At 47.4% G+C, this 17,017-nt stretch overlaps 1 protein-coding gene across 1 annotated transcript in view; it reads right to left on the reverse strand.

Annotated features, from left to right (window-relative positions):
- ADGRD2 (adhesion G protein-coupled receptor D2) overlaps positions 1-17,017 on the reverse strand; it is a 102,454-nt gene that overhangs the window by 40,437 nt on the left and 45,000 nt on the right. The window contains exons 15-19 of the mRNA XM_088665080.1: positions 13,630-13,634; positions 12,606-12,727; positions 12,209-12,312; positions 10,272-10,374; positions 7,932-8,085 (exon numbers count right to left, since the gene is read on the reverse strand). Of these exons, the coding sequence (XP_088521206.1) occupies positions 7,932-8,085; positions 10,272-10,374; positions 12,209-12,312; positions 12,606-12,727; positions 13,630-13,634 (488 nt within the window). The remainder of the gene's footprint in view (positions 1-7,931; positions 8,086-10,271; positions 10,375-12,208; positions 12,313-12,605; positions 12,728-13,629; positions 13,635-17,017) is intronic.

Consider the following 17,017-nt stretch of genomic DNA (forward strand, 5'->3'; position numbering starts at 1 on the left):
AAGTAGTTATTAGAACACTTTGGACTCTGTGTGTTCTTAAGAGGCTTTTTATCCAACGGCTATACAAGCTTTCGCTGTGTGAGAAGAAGAACTCTGCTGTGTGTGTGTTTTACTGCCAGCCCGGTTCTACGGAAGCAGAGAAGCGGAGAGGAAGCGCGCCGGGCGATAATCAGAGGCTCCTAATTGAGTCATAAACAACTCAACGGAGCCCTATACCCGTCACAGGTTATGGGAGATAACAGGTCATGGACTCACCTGTCACAAGTTCTGGGTGACAGGTTATGGTTCATAGAACCTAATCAATCACCAAAGCAATAAAAGGTGATTGCAGCTGTAAAAGCCGTGGAGAAAGCCGGTGTAAAGAGCTAGCTGGGAGAAACCTGTTGTTTTGCAGTCGGCAATTAACAGATGCACTCGCTAGCAGAAAGACCCTGTACCAGAAGGCTGGGATCCGCAGTCTACCCGGAGGAGCAACGTGAGCTATTCTGAGTGAGTACACAGACACGGAGCCCGGGGGTGGACAAGATGGCGGAGCAGCTACAGGAGTCATTTGTCGTGCCGTTCCAGAGGTTGAATGGCGACAACTATGCAGAGTGGAGAGAAAGGGCCAGAATGTGGTTGCTAGGAAAGGATTTGTGGACTTGTGTGTTAAATCCTCCAACCCCTGTCGCTGATAATTCAGCAGCTGAAGCACAGAGGTTTGCAGCAGAAACCAGGAAAGACAATAAGGCTCTATGTGCCATTGCCATGAGCTGCGATACTACGCAACTGCCCTATGTGCAAAATGCTGAGAATGCCAAGCAAGCCTGGGACAGTTTGGCGGATGAGGAACAGAGACGCCAGAAAGAATCGGCTGAGAAGGGGGGCCGTGGGCGCAGAGAAGCCAGTGGGGGTGCAGTAAAAAGCACTGAGGAATCCACTGTGAGTGCGTGCGCAACAAGGCTTTGCTATCGGTGCCAGCAGCCTGGGCACGTAGCGAGATTTTGCCCAGCTCCGGAAGCAGCCAAGGTCACTCAGCCAGGTGCCAGGCAACCCAGCGGACGTGGTCGTGGGACCAGCCAGCAGCGCCGAGGCAGAGGACGTGGGAAAACTCCAGATAAGCCTGTCAGCCGTCTTTCTGCTGCCTTAGCAACGGTTCGAAACAGAGGACAGGACAGTTTCACTTTTATTATCGACTCAGGCAGCACCCATCATCTTGTACCTCCTTCAGGACAGATCCTGAACTGCAGGCCACTTGAAGATGAAAAGAGCCTGCATCTTGCTGATGGTTCTTCTGGAACAATTAAAAGCAATGGTGTTTTTTATATGCAATGCTTAGACACTAACCTTGATGTTTATGTTGTACCAGGCATGGAGAATGGTCTTTTAAGTGTGTCTTGCTTATTGCGTGAAGGCTTTGAAATAAGTTTTGCCAATGGTGTTTGCAAAATTGCCAGAGATGGGGCTGAGCTGGTAAGCGTTACTGTTGGGTCTGATGGTCTGTTTGTCCTAGATGGGAGGGGGCAAGCAGGTGGAAGTAACACTGGTGATGCTCAGGCTAAAAGTGCCAATACCCCAAAGGGCACAGAGGGCGCCATCCATAAGGATTGTATTCATGCTTGGCACAGGAAATATTGTCATATGTCTTTTCCTTATGTGAAAAAAGCCCCTGATTTTGTCAAAGGTTGCAGGTTCAAGCCATGTCAAAAACACCTGCAATGCCGCGCATGTGCGAAAGCGAAGACGAAGAGATGCTCTTATCCTAGGTCTGAGAGGAAGAGCACAAAACCATTTCAGTTAGTGCACTTGGATATTTCTGGGCCTATGTCAACGTTAAGTTTAGGTGGTTCAAAATATGTTTTGTGTCTTCTGGATGATTTCAGCCATTTTTCCTGGGTCATAACACTGAAAGAGAAGGGGGAGGCTGCCAAAGTGATACAGGAGTGGGTAGCCGAAGTAGAACTACAGTTCTCCGTCACTGTCCAGTGTTTTCAGAGTGACAGGGCGGGAGAGTTTTTGAGTGCAGAACTACAAGGGTTTTTCCGAAGCAAGGGAATTAGGCACAGAAAAACCGCTCCTTTTAGTCCACAGGAGAATGGTTTAGCTGAAAGGAAATTTAGAACGCTGTCTGAACTGGTGGAGGCAACGTTGTTTGATGCAGGACTACCCCAGAAGTTTTGGGGGGAATGCTATAAATTTGTGAATTATTGTTCAAATCGCGCTTTTAATTCAGTTGTGGACAACACACCCTACTACATGTTGTATGGCAAAGTTCCGAAGGTGCACTATTTCAGAACTTTTGGGTGTGAGGCTTGGGTTCTAATTCCAAAGCAGAAGCGCAGAAAGGGAGGATCAAGATCCAGAAAAATGATCTTCTGTGGTTACGAACCGTTCTCGAAGGCTTGGAGGTTTGTACCAGCAGAGGGGGACCAAACCCGCGTTCACATTAGCAGGAGTGCTACGTTCTGTGAACAAGAGGGCTGGAGACGCATTCATGCTAACCCCGAAGTTCTTCTTGACTGGTCTTCAGGTTTTGACCAGGAAGAGGAAACTCAGGTGGCTGATGCTGGAGTTCCAGGTGCTGCAGGACCAGATCCAGGTCAGGTAGCTGGTCCAAGTGGTGTAGCTCCTAGGGAAGTGAAGCAAGAAGTCAGAAGCGCACCGACTTCACCCCAGGTCAAGCCTGGGAAGTACAGCAAACGTGGTAGGTCACCCACTTCACCCAAAGCAAGCCCAGAGGGGGCTGCAAAGCGTAGTAAGTCTCTTGACAGTGCTGCTAGTCCGAGAGAGCCACAGTCAGAGACAAGCAGTTCGGATTTAGAGGGGGAAGATGTGGGACCAAGGCGTTCAAAACGCACCACGAAAGGTAAACCACCTGAAAGGTTTACAGCTGTCAGTGTATGGGCGAACCTAGCAGTGTGTGAGCCTGAAAGCTTTGAAGAGGTGCAACAGTTGTCAGTAGAGGAAGCTAGGAAGTGGAAAGTTGCAATGGAGAAAGAGTTGAACTCCATGCAATCTCTTGGTGTGTATAGCCTAACACAGTTGCCAGAAGGTAAGAAAGCAGTCAGTTGTAGGTGGGTCTACAGGCTGAAACCCACAGTGACTGGAGAGCCTCAGTACAAGGCTAGATTAGTGGCTAGAGGTTTTACTCAGAAGAAAGGAATCCACTACACAGATGTCTTTAGTCCGACTTCGAGAGCGGAATCTTTCAGGATGCTTTTAGCGACTGCAGCGCAGAGAGGCCTAGTGGTCAACCACTTTGATGTGGACACCGCTTATTTGAACTCTGACCTCCAGGAGGAGTTGTACATGTTGCCTCCTCCAGGGTTTGAGAGTGACGTGCCAGGTCAGGTGTGGAAGCTGCACAAGTCGATCTACGGTCTGAAGCAATCCGAAAAAAATTGGAATTCATGTCTTGATTCTGTTTTGAAGAGCCTAGGTTTCAGGAAGAGTCTAGCTGACAGTTGTCTGTATCTCAGAGGTGAAGGAGAACAGCAAGAACTGTTGCTTGTCTATGTTGATGACTTGATCTGCTTAGCAAAGAGCCAGATGCAAGTGCAGAAGTTTGCAAAAGAGCTAGGCAAGAGGTTCAAACTCAAGAATCTAGGTGCAGTGAATGTTTATCTAGGTGTGCAGATAGACAGAACTGAGGATGGAAGTTTCTTGCTCAGTCAGAAAGGCAAGATTGAACATTTGCTTGAGAAGTTCAGAATGTCTGACTGTAAAGGGGTCAGAACACCCATGGAGACAAACTTTGTGAAAGAGTCACAAGTGAAGGACAAAGTAGCGTTTGAGAGTCCTGAAGTGTTTCAGTCAGCGCTAGGGAGTCTGTTGTATTTGTCACAATGGAGCAGACCAGATATTGCTTTTGCAGTCAATTTGCTCAGTAGAGAAGCATCGAAACCTAGCGTGCATGCTTGGAATGGCATTAAGAGAGTGCTTAGGTATTTGCAGGAGACCAAAGAGTATTGTTTGGAGATGTCAGCGCAAGGTGAGCCACAACTCACTTGTTTTGCAGATGCTGATTGGGCCAATTAGGAGGACAGGAAGTCAGTGACTGGTTTGGTAGTCAAGTTTGGAAATGCCCTGATTGGTTGGCGGTCGCGCAGGCAAAGCCTAATAGCAATGTCTTCCACGGAAGCCGAATTCTGTGCGTTGTCTGCGACATGCACTGAATTGGAGTACTACAGATGTTTGGTCCAGGAAATCTGGGGTGATTGTAGCCAGCCCATCACTGTTTGGGGCGACAATCAACCATCTTTGAGACTGGCGGAGTCTGGACAGTTCAAAGCCAGAACCAAACACTTAGACATCCGCTTCCGAAACGTATGTCAGAGCATACAGGTAGGCTTGGTGAAGTTGAGGTATTGTCCAAGCCAAGAGAACCTAGCAGATGGGTTCACAAAACCCTTGAGTTTCCAACGGCATGGGGAATTCTGTGAAGGGTTGGTTTTGGGGTAAGTTTGGATACCCGCTATCCCCAGTGTTCAGGTGAGAGGGGGTGTGATGAGTAACAAGTAACTAAAGAGTTAACTGTGTACTGTAGCACCTGACCACTGAGGAAGATCATGTTACAGAATGTACCAGAAGTGTTTCTGTATGTTGCAGTTGGTTTCGTTTCTGCCTGGGAGACGGTCGCAAGATGTCTGCGCTCTCACCAGGTTGTTTGTTATTTTTCTCTCTAGAATAAACTTAAGTAGTTATTAGAACACTTTGGACTCTGTGTGTTCTTAAGAGGCTTTTTATCCAACGGCTATACAAGCTTTCGCTGTGTGAGAAGAAGAACTCTGCTGTGTGTGTGTTTTACTGCCAGCCCGGTTCTACGGAAGCAGAGAAGCGGAGAGGAAGCGCGCCGGGCGATAATCAGAGGCTCCTAATTGAGTCATAAACAACTCAACGGAGCCCTATACCCGTAACAGTTTTGGCCTACAACTCCCATGACCCCTAGCTAACAGGACCAGTGGTCGGGGAAGATGGGAATTATAGTCCAAAACATCTGGAGGGCCGAAGTTTGGGGATGCCTGGTCTAAGCCAATGCCTTGACCCAGGCACCCCCAAACTGCGGCCCTCCAGATGTTTTAGACTACAACTCCCATGATCGCTAGCTAACAGGACCAGTGGTTGGGGAAGATGGGAATTGTAGTCCAAAACATCTGGAGGGCTGGAGTTTGAGGGTGCCTGATCTAAGCCAATGCCTTGACCCAGGCATCCCCAAACTCCGGCCCTCCAGATGTTTTGGACTACAACTCCCATTATCCCTAGTTACAGGACCAGTGGTCGGGGAAGATGGGAATCGTAGTCCAAAACATATGGAGGGCTGAAGTCTGGGGATGCCTGAGATAGATGCATGACATGCAAAGCAAGGTATGTCCAGCCTTGATTTGTTGCCATTCTAATTATTTGTCGTTAGGCAGGTCAATTATAAATGGAATGGAATGAATGGAATGTCATAGCGATGTTTGTTTTTGTATGATTGGTCGATTTGTTTTATTCCTGTGGAATTTCGAAAAGAAAGCATTTGTCAAAATTAAAATTAAAATTAAAAATAAGAACTTGCATGACTGAAATCAAGGCCCTTTTCGAGGATATTCTAATTTTCTGAGTTTCACCTGTACTTAAGGGAAAGGTAAAGGGACCCCTGACCATTAGGTCCAGTCGTGACCGACTCTGGGGTTGCGGTGCTCATCTCGCGTTATTGGCCGAGGGAGCCAGTGTACAGCTTCCAGGTCATGTGGCCAGCATGACAAAGCCACTTCTGGCGAACCAGAGCAGCACAGGGAAACGCCGTTTCCCTTCCTGCTGGAGCGAGAACTATTTGTCTACAGTCGTACCTCAGTTTGAGTATGCTTCGGTTTAACTACTTTCAGTTGAAGTACTCCGGGGACCTGTCTGGAACGGATTAATCCACTTTCCATTCCTTTCAATGGGAAAGTTCGCTTCAGGTTAAGTACGCTTCAGGTTAAGTATGGACTTCCAGAACCAATTACACTCATACTTCAGGTTAAGTCCGCTTCAGGTTGAGTACTCCATGGACCCATCTGGAACGGATGAATCCACTTTCCATTCATTTCAATGGGAAAGTTCGCTTCAGGTTAAGTACGCTTCATTTTAAGTACTCCGCGGACCGTCTGGAAGGGATCAATCCACTTTCCATTACTTTCAATGGGAAAGTTACAGATAGGTAGCCATGTTGGTTTGACGTAGTCGAAACAAAATAAAAAAATTCCTTCCAGCAGCACCTTAAAGACCAACTAAGTTTTTTTATTTTGGTATGAGCTTTTGTGTGCATGCACACTTCATCAGATACACTGAAATAGAAGTCCCCAGACGCTTATATGTAGAGAAAGGTTGGGGAGGAGTGGCATAGTTTCTAAGAGGGGTCTTAGAATTAAGAACCCTCTACAATCCACTTATCTTACAGAATAGGCTAGGAAACTATGCCACAGTCTATCACCCATTTCCACCACCCCTACCCACCCTTTCTCTACATATAAGCGTCTGGGGACTTCTAATTCAGTGTATCTGAAGAAGTGCGCATGCACACGAAAGCTCATACAAAATTAAAAACTGATTTGGTCTTTAAGGTGCTGCTGGAAGGAATTTTTTGATTTTGTTTCAATGGGATGGGAAAGTTCGCTTCAGGTTAAGTACGCTTCAGTTTAAGTAGTCTGTGGACCTTCCGGAATGGATTAATCCACTTTGCATTACTTTCAATGGGAAAGTACACTTCAGTTTAAGTATGGACTTCCAGAACCAATTACACTCATACTTCGGGTTACATATGCTTCAGTTTAAGTACTCCGCGGACTGTCTGGAACGGATACATCCACTTTCCATTACTTTCAATGGGAAAGTTCGCTTCAGGTTAAGTACACTTCAGTTTAAGTACTCCATGGACCATCTGGAACGGATTAATCCACTTTGCATTACATTCAATGGGAAAGTACGCTTCAGTTTAAGTACGCTTCAGTTTAAGTACTCCACGGACTGTCTGGAACAGATTAATCCACTTTGGATTACTTTCAGTGGGAAAGTACGCTTCAGTTTAAGTACGGACTTCCAGAACCAATTACACTCATACTTCAGGTTACTTATGCTTCAGTTTAAGTACTCCACGGACGGTCTGGAACAGATTCATCCACTTTCCATTACTTTCAATGGGAAAGTTCGCTTCAGGTTAAGTACGCTTCAGTTTAAGTACTCCATGGACCATCTGGAACGGATTAATCCACTTTGCATTGCTTTCAATGGGAACGTTTGCTTCAGGTTAAGTACGCTTCAGGTTAAGTACGGACTTCCAGAACCAATTACACTCATACTTCGGGTTAAGTACGCTTCAGTTTAAGTACTCTGCGGACCCGTCTGGAACGGATTAATCTATTTCCCATTCCTTTCAGTGGGAAAGTTTGCTTCAGGTTAAGTACGCTTCAGGTTAAGTACGGACTTCGGGAACCAATTACAGTACACTCATACTTCGGGTTAAGTACGCTTCAGGTTGAGTACTCCGAGGACCGTCTGGAACGGATCAATCCACCTTCCATTACTTTCAATGGGAACATTCCCTTCAGGTTAAGTACGCTTTCGTTTAAGTACTATGCGGACCGCCTGAAACGGATCAATCCACTTTTCATTTCTTTCAATGGGAAAGTTCGCTTCAGGTTAAGTACGCTTCAGCTTAATTACAGACTTCCAGTACCAATTGTGTACTTAAACCGAGGTACCACTGTCCTTGCCCTTTGCCATGCTTTTGAACTGCTAGGTGGGCAGGAGCTGGGACCGAGCAATGGGAACTCACCCCGTGGTGGGAATTCGAACCGTTGACCTTCCGATTGGCAAGCCCTAAGCTCTGGGGTATAACCCACAGCGCCACCCGGGTCACAAGTGTATGAGTACCAACTTTAACAAGATGCCCTCTCTTTCCCTCCCTGCTTCATCCCCACTGGGACACTGACCCCATCCAGTTACGTAGTAAAATCGCATTCGCCGGTCCTCACTCATGTTCACAGCCACCACTTTGCTCCACAGCAGAAGACCTTCCACCAGCATCCAGGCAAAGGCAGCCATGAAGAAGAGGTGCAAGAAGGCCGTGACGGCAAAGCACACACCCTGGGGAGAGGAATGCCAGAATCAGAAGCCTGGTAGATGAAGGGAATGCTGTGGATATAGCCCAGGCGTCCCCCAACTTCGGCCCTCCAGATGTTTTGGACTACAAAGACTGTGTGAGTTGAACCTTATAACTGTTGTTACTGAGCATATTTTTTTAAAGATGTGGAGTTGCCGATGAGAAAAGCCCCCCCCTAGTCGGACGGAAGGAGTTCTGAATGCGTTCGGAGGATTTATGAGCTGTGACACACTTTAAATTGGAGCAGCGACCTGAAGCTAAGTTCAGCTATAGGGCAAGGAGATCCATTAATTTACCAAGAGTCTATGGTTTGATGTTTGGGTCTCCTGCCTGGAAAAGCTGTAAATTCTATAATGATCGTAAATCTTCATGGCTATGAGAGAAAAGCGAAAGTGATTTGAGCTTTTTAAGATGGCGCTACTTCGAATTGCTTCAACGCAACAGGAGCTCCATTAAGAAGATTTATGGGGAGGCTGGACTGATTAACTCACACAGGAGAAAGAACATCTGTGAGACTTTGTTTGATATTTATATCAGCAGCTGGGAAACAATCGTGAAAGTGGAAAACATCTATGTGACTGTAAGGGGAAGATCTGGATTATTATGAACTTGAAGGACGATTTGAACTTTAGAAAAAAGACGGCAGTGGACAGTTGCGAGGAATTCCCAATTTCTTGAAGCATGGGAACCCAAATAAAAAATTCTTTAGATGATTTGGCATAACATTCGGTCTGATTGATATATATATGTGTATAATTTGAAATATTGAATGTGATATAATTGGTTTTAATTGGAAAATTAATAAAAATATTAAAAAAAAAAAACAGATGTTTTGGACTACAATTCCCATCATCCCCGACCACTGGCCCTGTAAGCTAGGGATCATGGGAGTTGTAGGCCATAACATCGGGAGGGCCGCAGTTTGCGGATGCCTGCTTTACAACGTCAAATTTCTAATTCCATTTTTTCAAAATTGCCACAGCAACGCGTGGCCGGGCCAGCTAGTTTATGTATATATATTTCGCTTCAGCTTAAGTACACTTCAGGTTAAGTACAGACTTCCGGAACCAAAGAAGAAGAAGAAGAAGAAGAAGAAGAAGAAGAAGAAGAAGAAGAAGAAGAAGAAGAAGAAGAAGAGATTTTTTTGACAGAATTACAAGCCTGGTAGATGATGGGAACGCTGTGGATATAGCCTATCTTGATTTCAACAAGGCCTGTGACAAGGTGCCCCATGAGATTCTTGTAAAGAAGCTGGTAAAGTGCGGTCTAGACAATGCTACCATTCAGTGGGTTTGGAACTGGCTGGCTGACCGAACCTAAAGGGTGCTCATCAATGGCTCCTCCTCATCCTGGAGAGTAGTGACTAGTGGGGTGCCACAGGGTTCTGTCTTGGGCCCAGTCTTATTCAACATCTCCATCAATGACTTGGATGATGGGCTTGAGGGCATCCTGAGCAAGTTTGCAGATGACACCAAATTTGGAGGGGTGGCTAATACCCCAGAGGACAGGATCACACTTCCAAATGACCTGAACAGATTAGACAACTGGGCCAAAGCAAACCAGGTGAATTTGAACAGGGAGAAATGTAAAGTACTCCACTTGGGCAAAAAAAAATGAAAGGATGGGTGACACCTGGCTTGAGAGCAGTACATGTGAAAAGGATCGAGGAGTCTTGGTAGACCACAAACTTGACATGAGTCAACAGTGTGATGTAGCAGCTAAAAAAGCCAATGCAATATCATAGTCACTTCTCTCCAGGATGAGGAGGAGCCATTGATGAGCACCCTGTGGGTTTGGTCAGCCAGCCAGTTCCAAATCCACTGAATGGTAGCATTGTCTAGCCTGCATTAGGTCCAGTTGTGACCGACTCTGGGGTTGCGGCACTCATCTCGCGTCATTGGCCGAGGGAGCCGGCGTACAGCTTCCGGGTCATGTAGCCAGCATGACAACACCGCTTCTGGCGAACCAGAACAGCGCATGGAAACGCCCTTTCCCTTCCATATTGATCTACTTGCACCTTTTCGTGCTTTCGAACTGCTAGGTGGGCAGGAGCAGAGACCAAGCAACGGGAGCTCACCCCGTGGCGGGGATTTGAACTACCGACCTTCCAATCGGCAAGCCCTAGGCTCTGGGGTTGAACCCACAGCGCCACCCGCGCCCCCTTCCCTACCTGGTTGGTTTTGGCCAATTCGCTGAACATGAGCAAGGCTTCTGCAGCGGCCAGCGCGAATATCAGGTTCTTGTGGACTGTGGTCCGTTCACTCTTCGGGACCCTGCAGGGAGGGAGGGAGGATGGGGTGATGGGAGTCAAGAAACAAAGCTGGGAGTGCCACCCCCCCCTTTGTTGATTGGCCACATTTTTCAAAATTACCACATTTTTCACTCCATAAGATGCACCTGACCAAAAGACACACCCAATTTTTAGAGGAGGAAAGGGGGAAAGCCCTGGTTTTTGGGGGATCAGCTCAAAGTTGTGCAGCTTTTTTTGCAAAGCGGGGAAATCCTGTTTTCATGAGGTTCAACTCACAGTTCTGCAGCTTATTTAGGAAAGGGGGAAAGCTCCATTTTTTTGAAGATCAGCTCAAAGTTGTGCAGTTTTTTTGCAAATGGGAAAAGCCCTGTTTTGGGGGGATCAGCTCAAAGTTCTGCAGCTTCTTTTGCAAAGGGGAAAAGCCCTGTTTTTTGGAGGATCAGCTCAAAGTTTTGCAGCTTTTTTTGCAAAGGGGAAAAATCCTGTTTTTATGAGGTTCAACTCACAGTTCTGCAGCTTCTTTAGGAAAGGGGGAAAGCGCCATTTTTTTGAGGATCAGCTCAAAATTGTGCAGGTTTTTTTTTGCAAATGGGAAAAGCCCTGTTTTTGGGGGGGATCAGCTCAAAGTTGTGCAGCTTCTTTTGCAAAGGGGGAAAGCTCCATTTTTTGTGGATCAGCCCAAAGTTGTGCAGTATTTTTGCAAATGGGAGAAGCTCCATTTTTTGGAGGATCAGCTCAAAGTTGTGCAGCTTCTTTTGCAAAGGGGGAAAGCTCCATTTTTTTTGAGGATCAGCTCAAAGTTGTGGAGTTTTTTTGCAAGTGGGAAAAGCCCTGTTTTGGGGGGGATCAGCTCAAGGTTGTGCAGCTTCTTTTGCAAGTGGGAAAAGCCCTGTTTTTTGGGATCAGCTCAAAGTTGTGCAGTTATTTTGCAAATGGGAAAAGCTCCATTTTTTGAGGATCAGCTCAAAGTTGTGCAGTTTTTTGCAAATGGGAAAAGCCCTGTTTTTTGGGGGGGGGGATCAGCTCAAAGTTCTGCAGCTTCTTTTGCAAATGGGAAAAGCTCCATTTTTTGAGGATCAGCTCAAAGTTGTGCAGCTTCTTTTGCAAAGGGGGAAAGCTCCATTTTGGAGGATCAGCTCCAATCTAATCAACCAGTCACATGTCACTGGGGAAACAAACAGCCTCCCTCTGCAGAACATTCAACAATGGAGGCCTGGGCAAGGGGGCAGTGCTGGGAAGGGAGCTAGCACCCCTTATCTCCCTCCCCGATCTCTTGCAATCAGCTGCTGAGCGGCTTCCTTTCAACACCCTCTTTCCCTCTTGTTAGCCTTTAGCTTTTCCTAAAAAGAAAAAAAGCATGATCTGCTTTTCGCCCCTGGGCAATTCGGCTCCAGGGACCACGCATTCACTCCACAAGTCGCACAGACATTTCCTCTTACTTTTGAGGAGGAAAAAAGTGTGTCTTATAGAGCGAAAAATACAGTACTAAAGTTTCTTCACACGACAATAACAGCTACAAAAGATACAAACAGAATACATATAAAAAGAATCCGGTGCTGCGCCGTCCATGTTCACAGCGCCGGAAATGCCTTCTGCGCATGTCCACAGCTTCTGTGCTTTCCAGTGTCTGCACAGGTGCAGGCACGATTTCCAGCGCCGCTCAGCGAGTGGCTGCCCCGCGTCATGTTGGTTTAGCGCAGCGCACGGGGGACTTGCCGAGCGGGCGGCTCGGTTCACGGGCGGATAAACGCCTATGCGCCCTGATCCAACAGAGTGTTATGATGTTCTTCTGTAAGGAAATCACCCCATCGTACACCTGTGTTGTTTCTGGAGACGGGGCCCCGATCCAGCCTTACCCAACTGCCAGGAAGAGGACGAAGGTGACGATCAGGGCGCAGAACGAGACACCGCAGCCGACAAAGGTCAAAGTCTTCAGGGTCGACTCCTCCTCCGCACTCCTCTGCTCAAACATACAGGAAGAACTTGCTAAGCAGGGTCAGCTCTGCTGTTAGGCAAAGTGAGGCGGCTGCCTCAGTTGGCAGGCGTTGGGGTAAGTGCAACACCTGGGTGTCCTACCCAAGCCCCTCCCCAGCCACCAAGCCCCTCCCCAGAAGAGGTAAGTGATTATTTCAATCTAAGTTACCCGGGCTGCAAGCTCCCGAAACAAAAATTACACGGGATAGCACTAAGGCCTGTTCCCCCCCCAACCTGCCCCCCCCCGGTTCCCTTAAGCAAGGGCTCGGTCTCTCTCACCTGCACCTCGTAGAACTGGAGCAGCACCGCAAAGTTGGTGGTGTGGTTGCAAGAGCAGGTCGTGAATTCCACATGGGAGGTGATAACAGAGCAACCTGCAGTGGACCAGCCTCCTCCTCCTCCTCCTCCTCCTCCTCCTCCTCCTCCTCCTCCTGTGGGGCTAATATGATAATTATTATTCATTTATTTATACCCTGCCCTTCCCGGTTTAGAAACCGGGCTCAGGGCAGCTAAAACGAATATAAACCAAGGTCTGTCTAGTTAAAGCTATGGTTTTCCCAGTAGTGATGTATGGAAGTGAGAGCTGGACCATCAAGAAGGCTGATTGCCGAAGAATGGCTGCTTTTGAATTCTGGTGCTGGAGGAGATTCTTGAGAGTCCCATGGACTGCAAGAAGATCAAACCTATCCATTCTGAAGGAAATCAGCCCTGAGTGCTCACTGGAAGGACAGATCCTGAAGCTGAGGCTCCAATACTTTGGCCACCTCATGAGAAGAGAAGACTTTCCTGATGTTGGGGAAGATGGAGGGCACAAGGAGAAGGGGACGGCAGAAGACGAGATGTTTGGACAGTGTTCTCGAAGCTACCAACATGCCACCATAGGCTCCTCTGGTCTCCACATCGAGGCGCGGCGGTGAACGCCAGTAAGATATCCATGCAGGCTATTATGCGTTTTTTTACAACAACTCGCATATTCCTTCTGCGCTCAAGGTCTACAATGCCAAGACCATTTCTCAACTGCTATACGGCATTCCAATCTGGTTCCCGGGGTTCACCCAGATAGTAGAGCAAGTGCAATCAGCCTTCCTCTACAAGATTTTCTCTGTTCCACGATGCATCCCATATTCAGTTTTATGCTTAGAGGGAGCTCAACACAAGGTTGAATCTGTCGCCTGGGTAAGATTTCTTATATTCTGGCTAAAAATCTGCCTCGACTCTGACAGAGATTCCTTCCTCCAGGTAATACTTTCGGACACCTTCCTCCCCCCAGGGCTGCAACACTTCAACAGGAAGGTACAGCAACTGGGGCTTTCAGTGGAATTTCTTCGCTCAATGTCCTTACAATCTGCCAAAGCCACAGTTATAACTAGGTTGTGGGACATTGAGCACTAAGAACTTATAGCGGCAGCTGGCAAAACATGTTCCTCCCTTCTTTTCCACCTCCCGTGGGCTCATGAAACAAAACCTAATTATCTTGACTTTCTACTGAACCATCAAGAAAAAAGGGCATTTTCGTTGGCCAGGTTCAACGCAAACCCATCAAACCTCCTGTGGGGAAGGTTCTCGGGCAGGGCGAAGGATGAGAGGATCTGTCCGTGTCATGACCCCCAGGTGGAAAGCCTTCTACATATGGTTCTTCACTGTAAACTTTACGACAACCTTCGTCAACAATTCCTGGACCGGCTCTGCATCCCCAGAAGGAGACCAGAGCGGGAAATCTTACAATTCCGATTGTTGGGGAAGGACCAGGTGCTCACCAAGATGGTGGCTCATTATCTTCATTTGCTATTTTCTCGTTGTTATATTCTGCAGATCTGAATTATTAGAAGCTCCAATGTCATGAAAGCGGATAGCGGAATACTCCCTTCCTTCTTTTAACACAGTGTTTGCCACAGTGATAGTTTTTATCTGTTATTATTTTGTTTTCGTGTTTGTTTGATGCCAATAAAGGTTTTACCAATACCAACATGCTCCAAGACTTTGGCCGCCTCATGAGAAGAGAAGATTCCCTGATGTTGGGAAAGATGGAGGGCACAAGGAGAAGGGGACAACCGAGGATGAGTTGGTTGGACAGTGTTCTCGTAGTTACCAACATGCTCCAAGACTTTGGCCACCTCATGAGAAGAGAAGACTCCATGGAAAAGACCCTGATGGTGGGAAAGATGGAGGGCACAAGGAGAAGGGGACGACAGAGGACGAGATGGTTGGACAGTGTTCTCGAAGCCACCAACATGCTCCAAGACTTTGGCCACCTCATGAGAAGAGAAGACTCCATGGAAAAGACCCTGATGTTGGAAAGATGGAGGGCACAAGGAGAAGGGGACAACAGAGGATGAGATGGTTGTACAGTGTTCTCGAAGCCACCAACATGCTCCAAGACTTTGGCCACCTCATGAGAAGAGAAGACTCCCTGATGTTGGGAAAGATGGAGGCCACAAGGAGAAGGAGACGACAGAGGACGAGATGGTTGGACAGTGTTCTCGAAGCTACCAACATGAGTCTGACGAAACTACGGGAGGCAGTGGAAGACAGGAGTGCCTGGAGTGCTCTGATCCATGGGGTCACGAAGAGTCAGACATGACTAAATGACTAAACAACAGCAACATAGGGAAGCCGGCACCAGGGATCAGTTTCTGGAACCCTGGAAAGGATTTGGAACGGTTGGACCAATGAACTGTAGAGCCCAGGCCCAGCCACCATGACCAGAAGAAGCACCCGACAAACACTCTCCAGCCTACTCAACAGAAGGTACATGAGAAGACGCTGCCTTGTGCTGAGTCAAGACTATTGCTACCATTCAGTGGATTTGGAACTGGCTGGCTGACCGAACCCAAAGGGTGCTCATCAATGGCTCCTCTTCATCCTGGAGAGAAGTGACTATGATATTCTTGATTTCAGCAAGGCCTTTGACAAGGTGCCCCATGAGATTCTTGTAAAGAAGCTGGTAAAATGCAGGCTACACAATGCTACCATTCAGTGGATTTGGAACTGGCTGGCTGACCAAACCCAAAGGGTGCTCATCCATGGCTCCTCTTCATCCTGGAGAGAAGTGACTAGTGGGGTGCCACAGGATTCTGTCTTGGGCCCAGTCTTATTCAACATCTTCATCAATGACTTGGATGATGGGCTTGAGGGCATCCTGAGCAAGTTTGCAGATGACACCAAATGGGGAGGGGTGGCTAATACCCCAGAGGACAGGATCACACTTCCAAATGACCTGAACAGATTAGACAACTGGGCCAAAGCAAACGAGATGAATTTGAACAGGGAGAAATGTAAAGTACTACACTTAGGCAAAAAATAATAATGAAAGGATGGGTGACACCTGGCTTGAGAGCAGTACATGTGAAAAGGATCTAGGAGTCTTGGTAGAGCACAAACTTGACATGAGTCAACAGTGTGATGCAGCAGCTCAAAAAGCCAATGTGATTCTGGGCTGCATCAAGAGGAGTATAGCATCTAGATCAAGGGAAGTAATAGTACCACTGTATTCTGCTCTGGCCAGACCTCACCTGGAGTTCTGTGTCCAGTTCTGGGCACCACAGTTCAAGAAGGAGACTGACAAGCTGGAACGTGTCCAGAAGAGGGCAACCAAAATGGTCAAAGGGCTGGAAACGATGGCCTGGATGGCCTTTTTGGTTTTCCAACTCTATGATTCTATGACCACCCAAGGGGATGTCTGCCCAGCCAGGAGAAAACTCACCTGGGATGGACTTCCTCTGCAGGTAAATGAGATGGGCATGACCTGTGCAGGTGATAAAAGGGCCTGCTATCAATAGGAGTATAGCATCCAGATCAACAGAAGTAATAGGACCACCATCTTCTGCTCTTGTCAGACCTCACCTGGAGTACTGTGTCCAGTTCTGGGCACCACAGTTCAAGAAGGATACTGACAAGCTGGAACGTGTCCAGAAGAGGGCAACCAAAAGGGTGCTCATCCATGGCTCCTCTTCATCCTGGAGAGAAGTGACTAGTGGGGTGCCACATGGTTCTGCCTTGGGCCCAGTCTTCAACATCTTTATCAATGACTCTTCTCCAGGCTAAACATACCCAGCTCCCTAAGCCGTTCCTCATAAGGCATCGTTTCCAGGCCTTTGACCATTTTGGTTGCCCTCTTCTGGACACCTTCCAGCTTGTCAGTCTCCTTCTTGAACTGTGGTGCCAAGAACTGGACACAGTACTCCAGGTGAGGTCTGACCAGAGCAGAAGACAGTGGTACTATTACTTCCCTTGATCTAGATGCTATACTCTTATTGATGCAGCCCAGAACTGCATTGGCTTTTTTAGCTGCTGCATCACACTGTTGACTCATGTCAAGTTTGTGGTCTACCAAGACTCCTAGATCCTTTTTACATGTACTGCTCTCAAGCCAGGTGTCTCCCATCCTGTATTTGTGCCTTTCATTTTTCTTGCCCAAGTGGAGTACTCTCGCTCAGCTTGTTATTTCTTTAAATGTCGGAGGAAATATACCAAGACAGCTGCTTACATTTCCAAGCGGTCCTGAAAAATGGGAGACCTTTATCCTTCCTGCTTTTGGTCCATCAACCCATCCACTCACTTGCCTGAGATTGATAAGACGGTTATGTGTTTATTCTTCACACCCCAACCTGCTACGTTGCTGAGGGGAGGTTTCCTTTTGCAAAGTTATTTGCAAGCGAATGACCTTTCCACTGAATTACTGCCTCCAGCCT

The sequence above is a fragment of the Zootoca vivipara genome, chromosome Z2, assembly GCF_965207765.1.
Source record: "Zootoca vivipara chromosome Z2, rZooViv2.hap1.1, whole genome shotgun sequence".
In the NCBI taxonomy this organism is placed as follows: domain Eukaryota; kingdom Metazoa; phylum Chordata; class Lepidosauria; order Squamata; family Lacertidae; genus Zootoca; species Zootoca vivipara.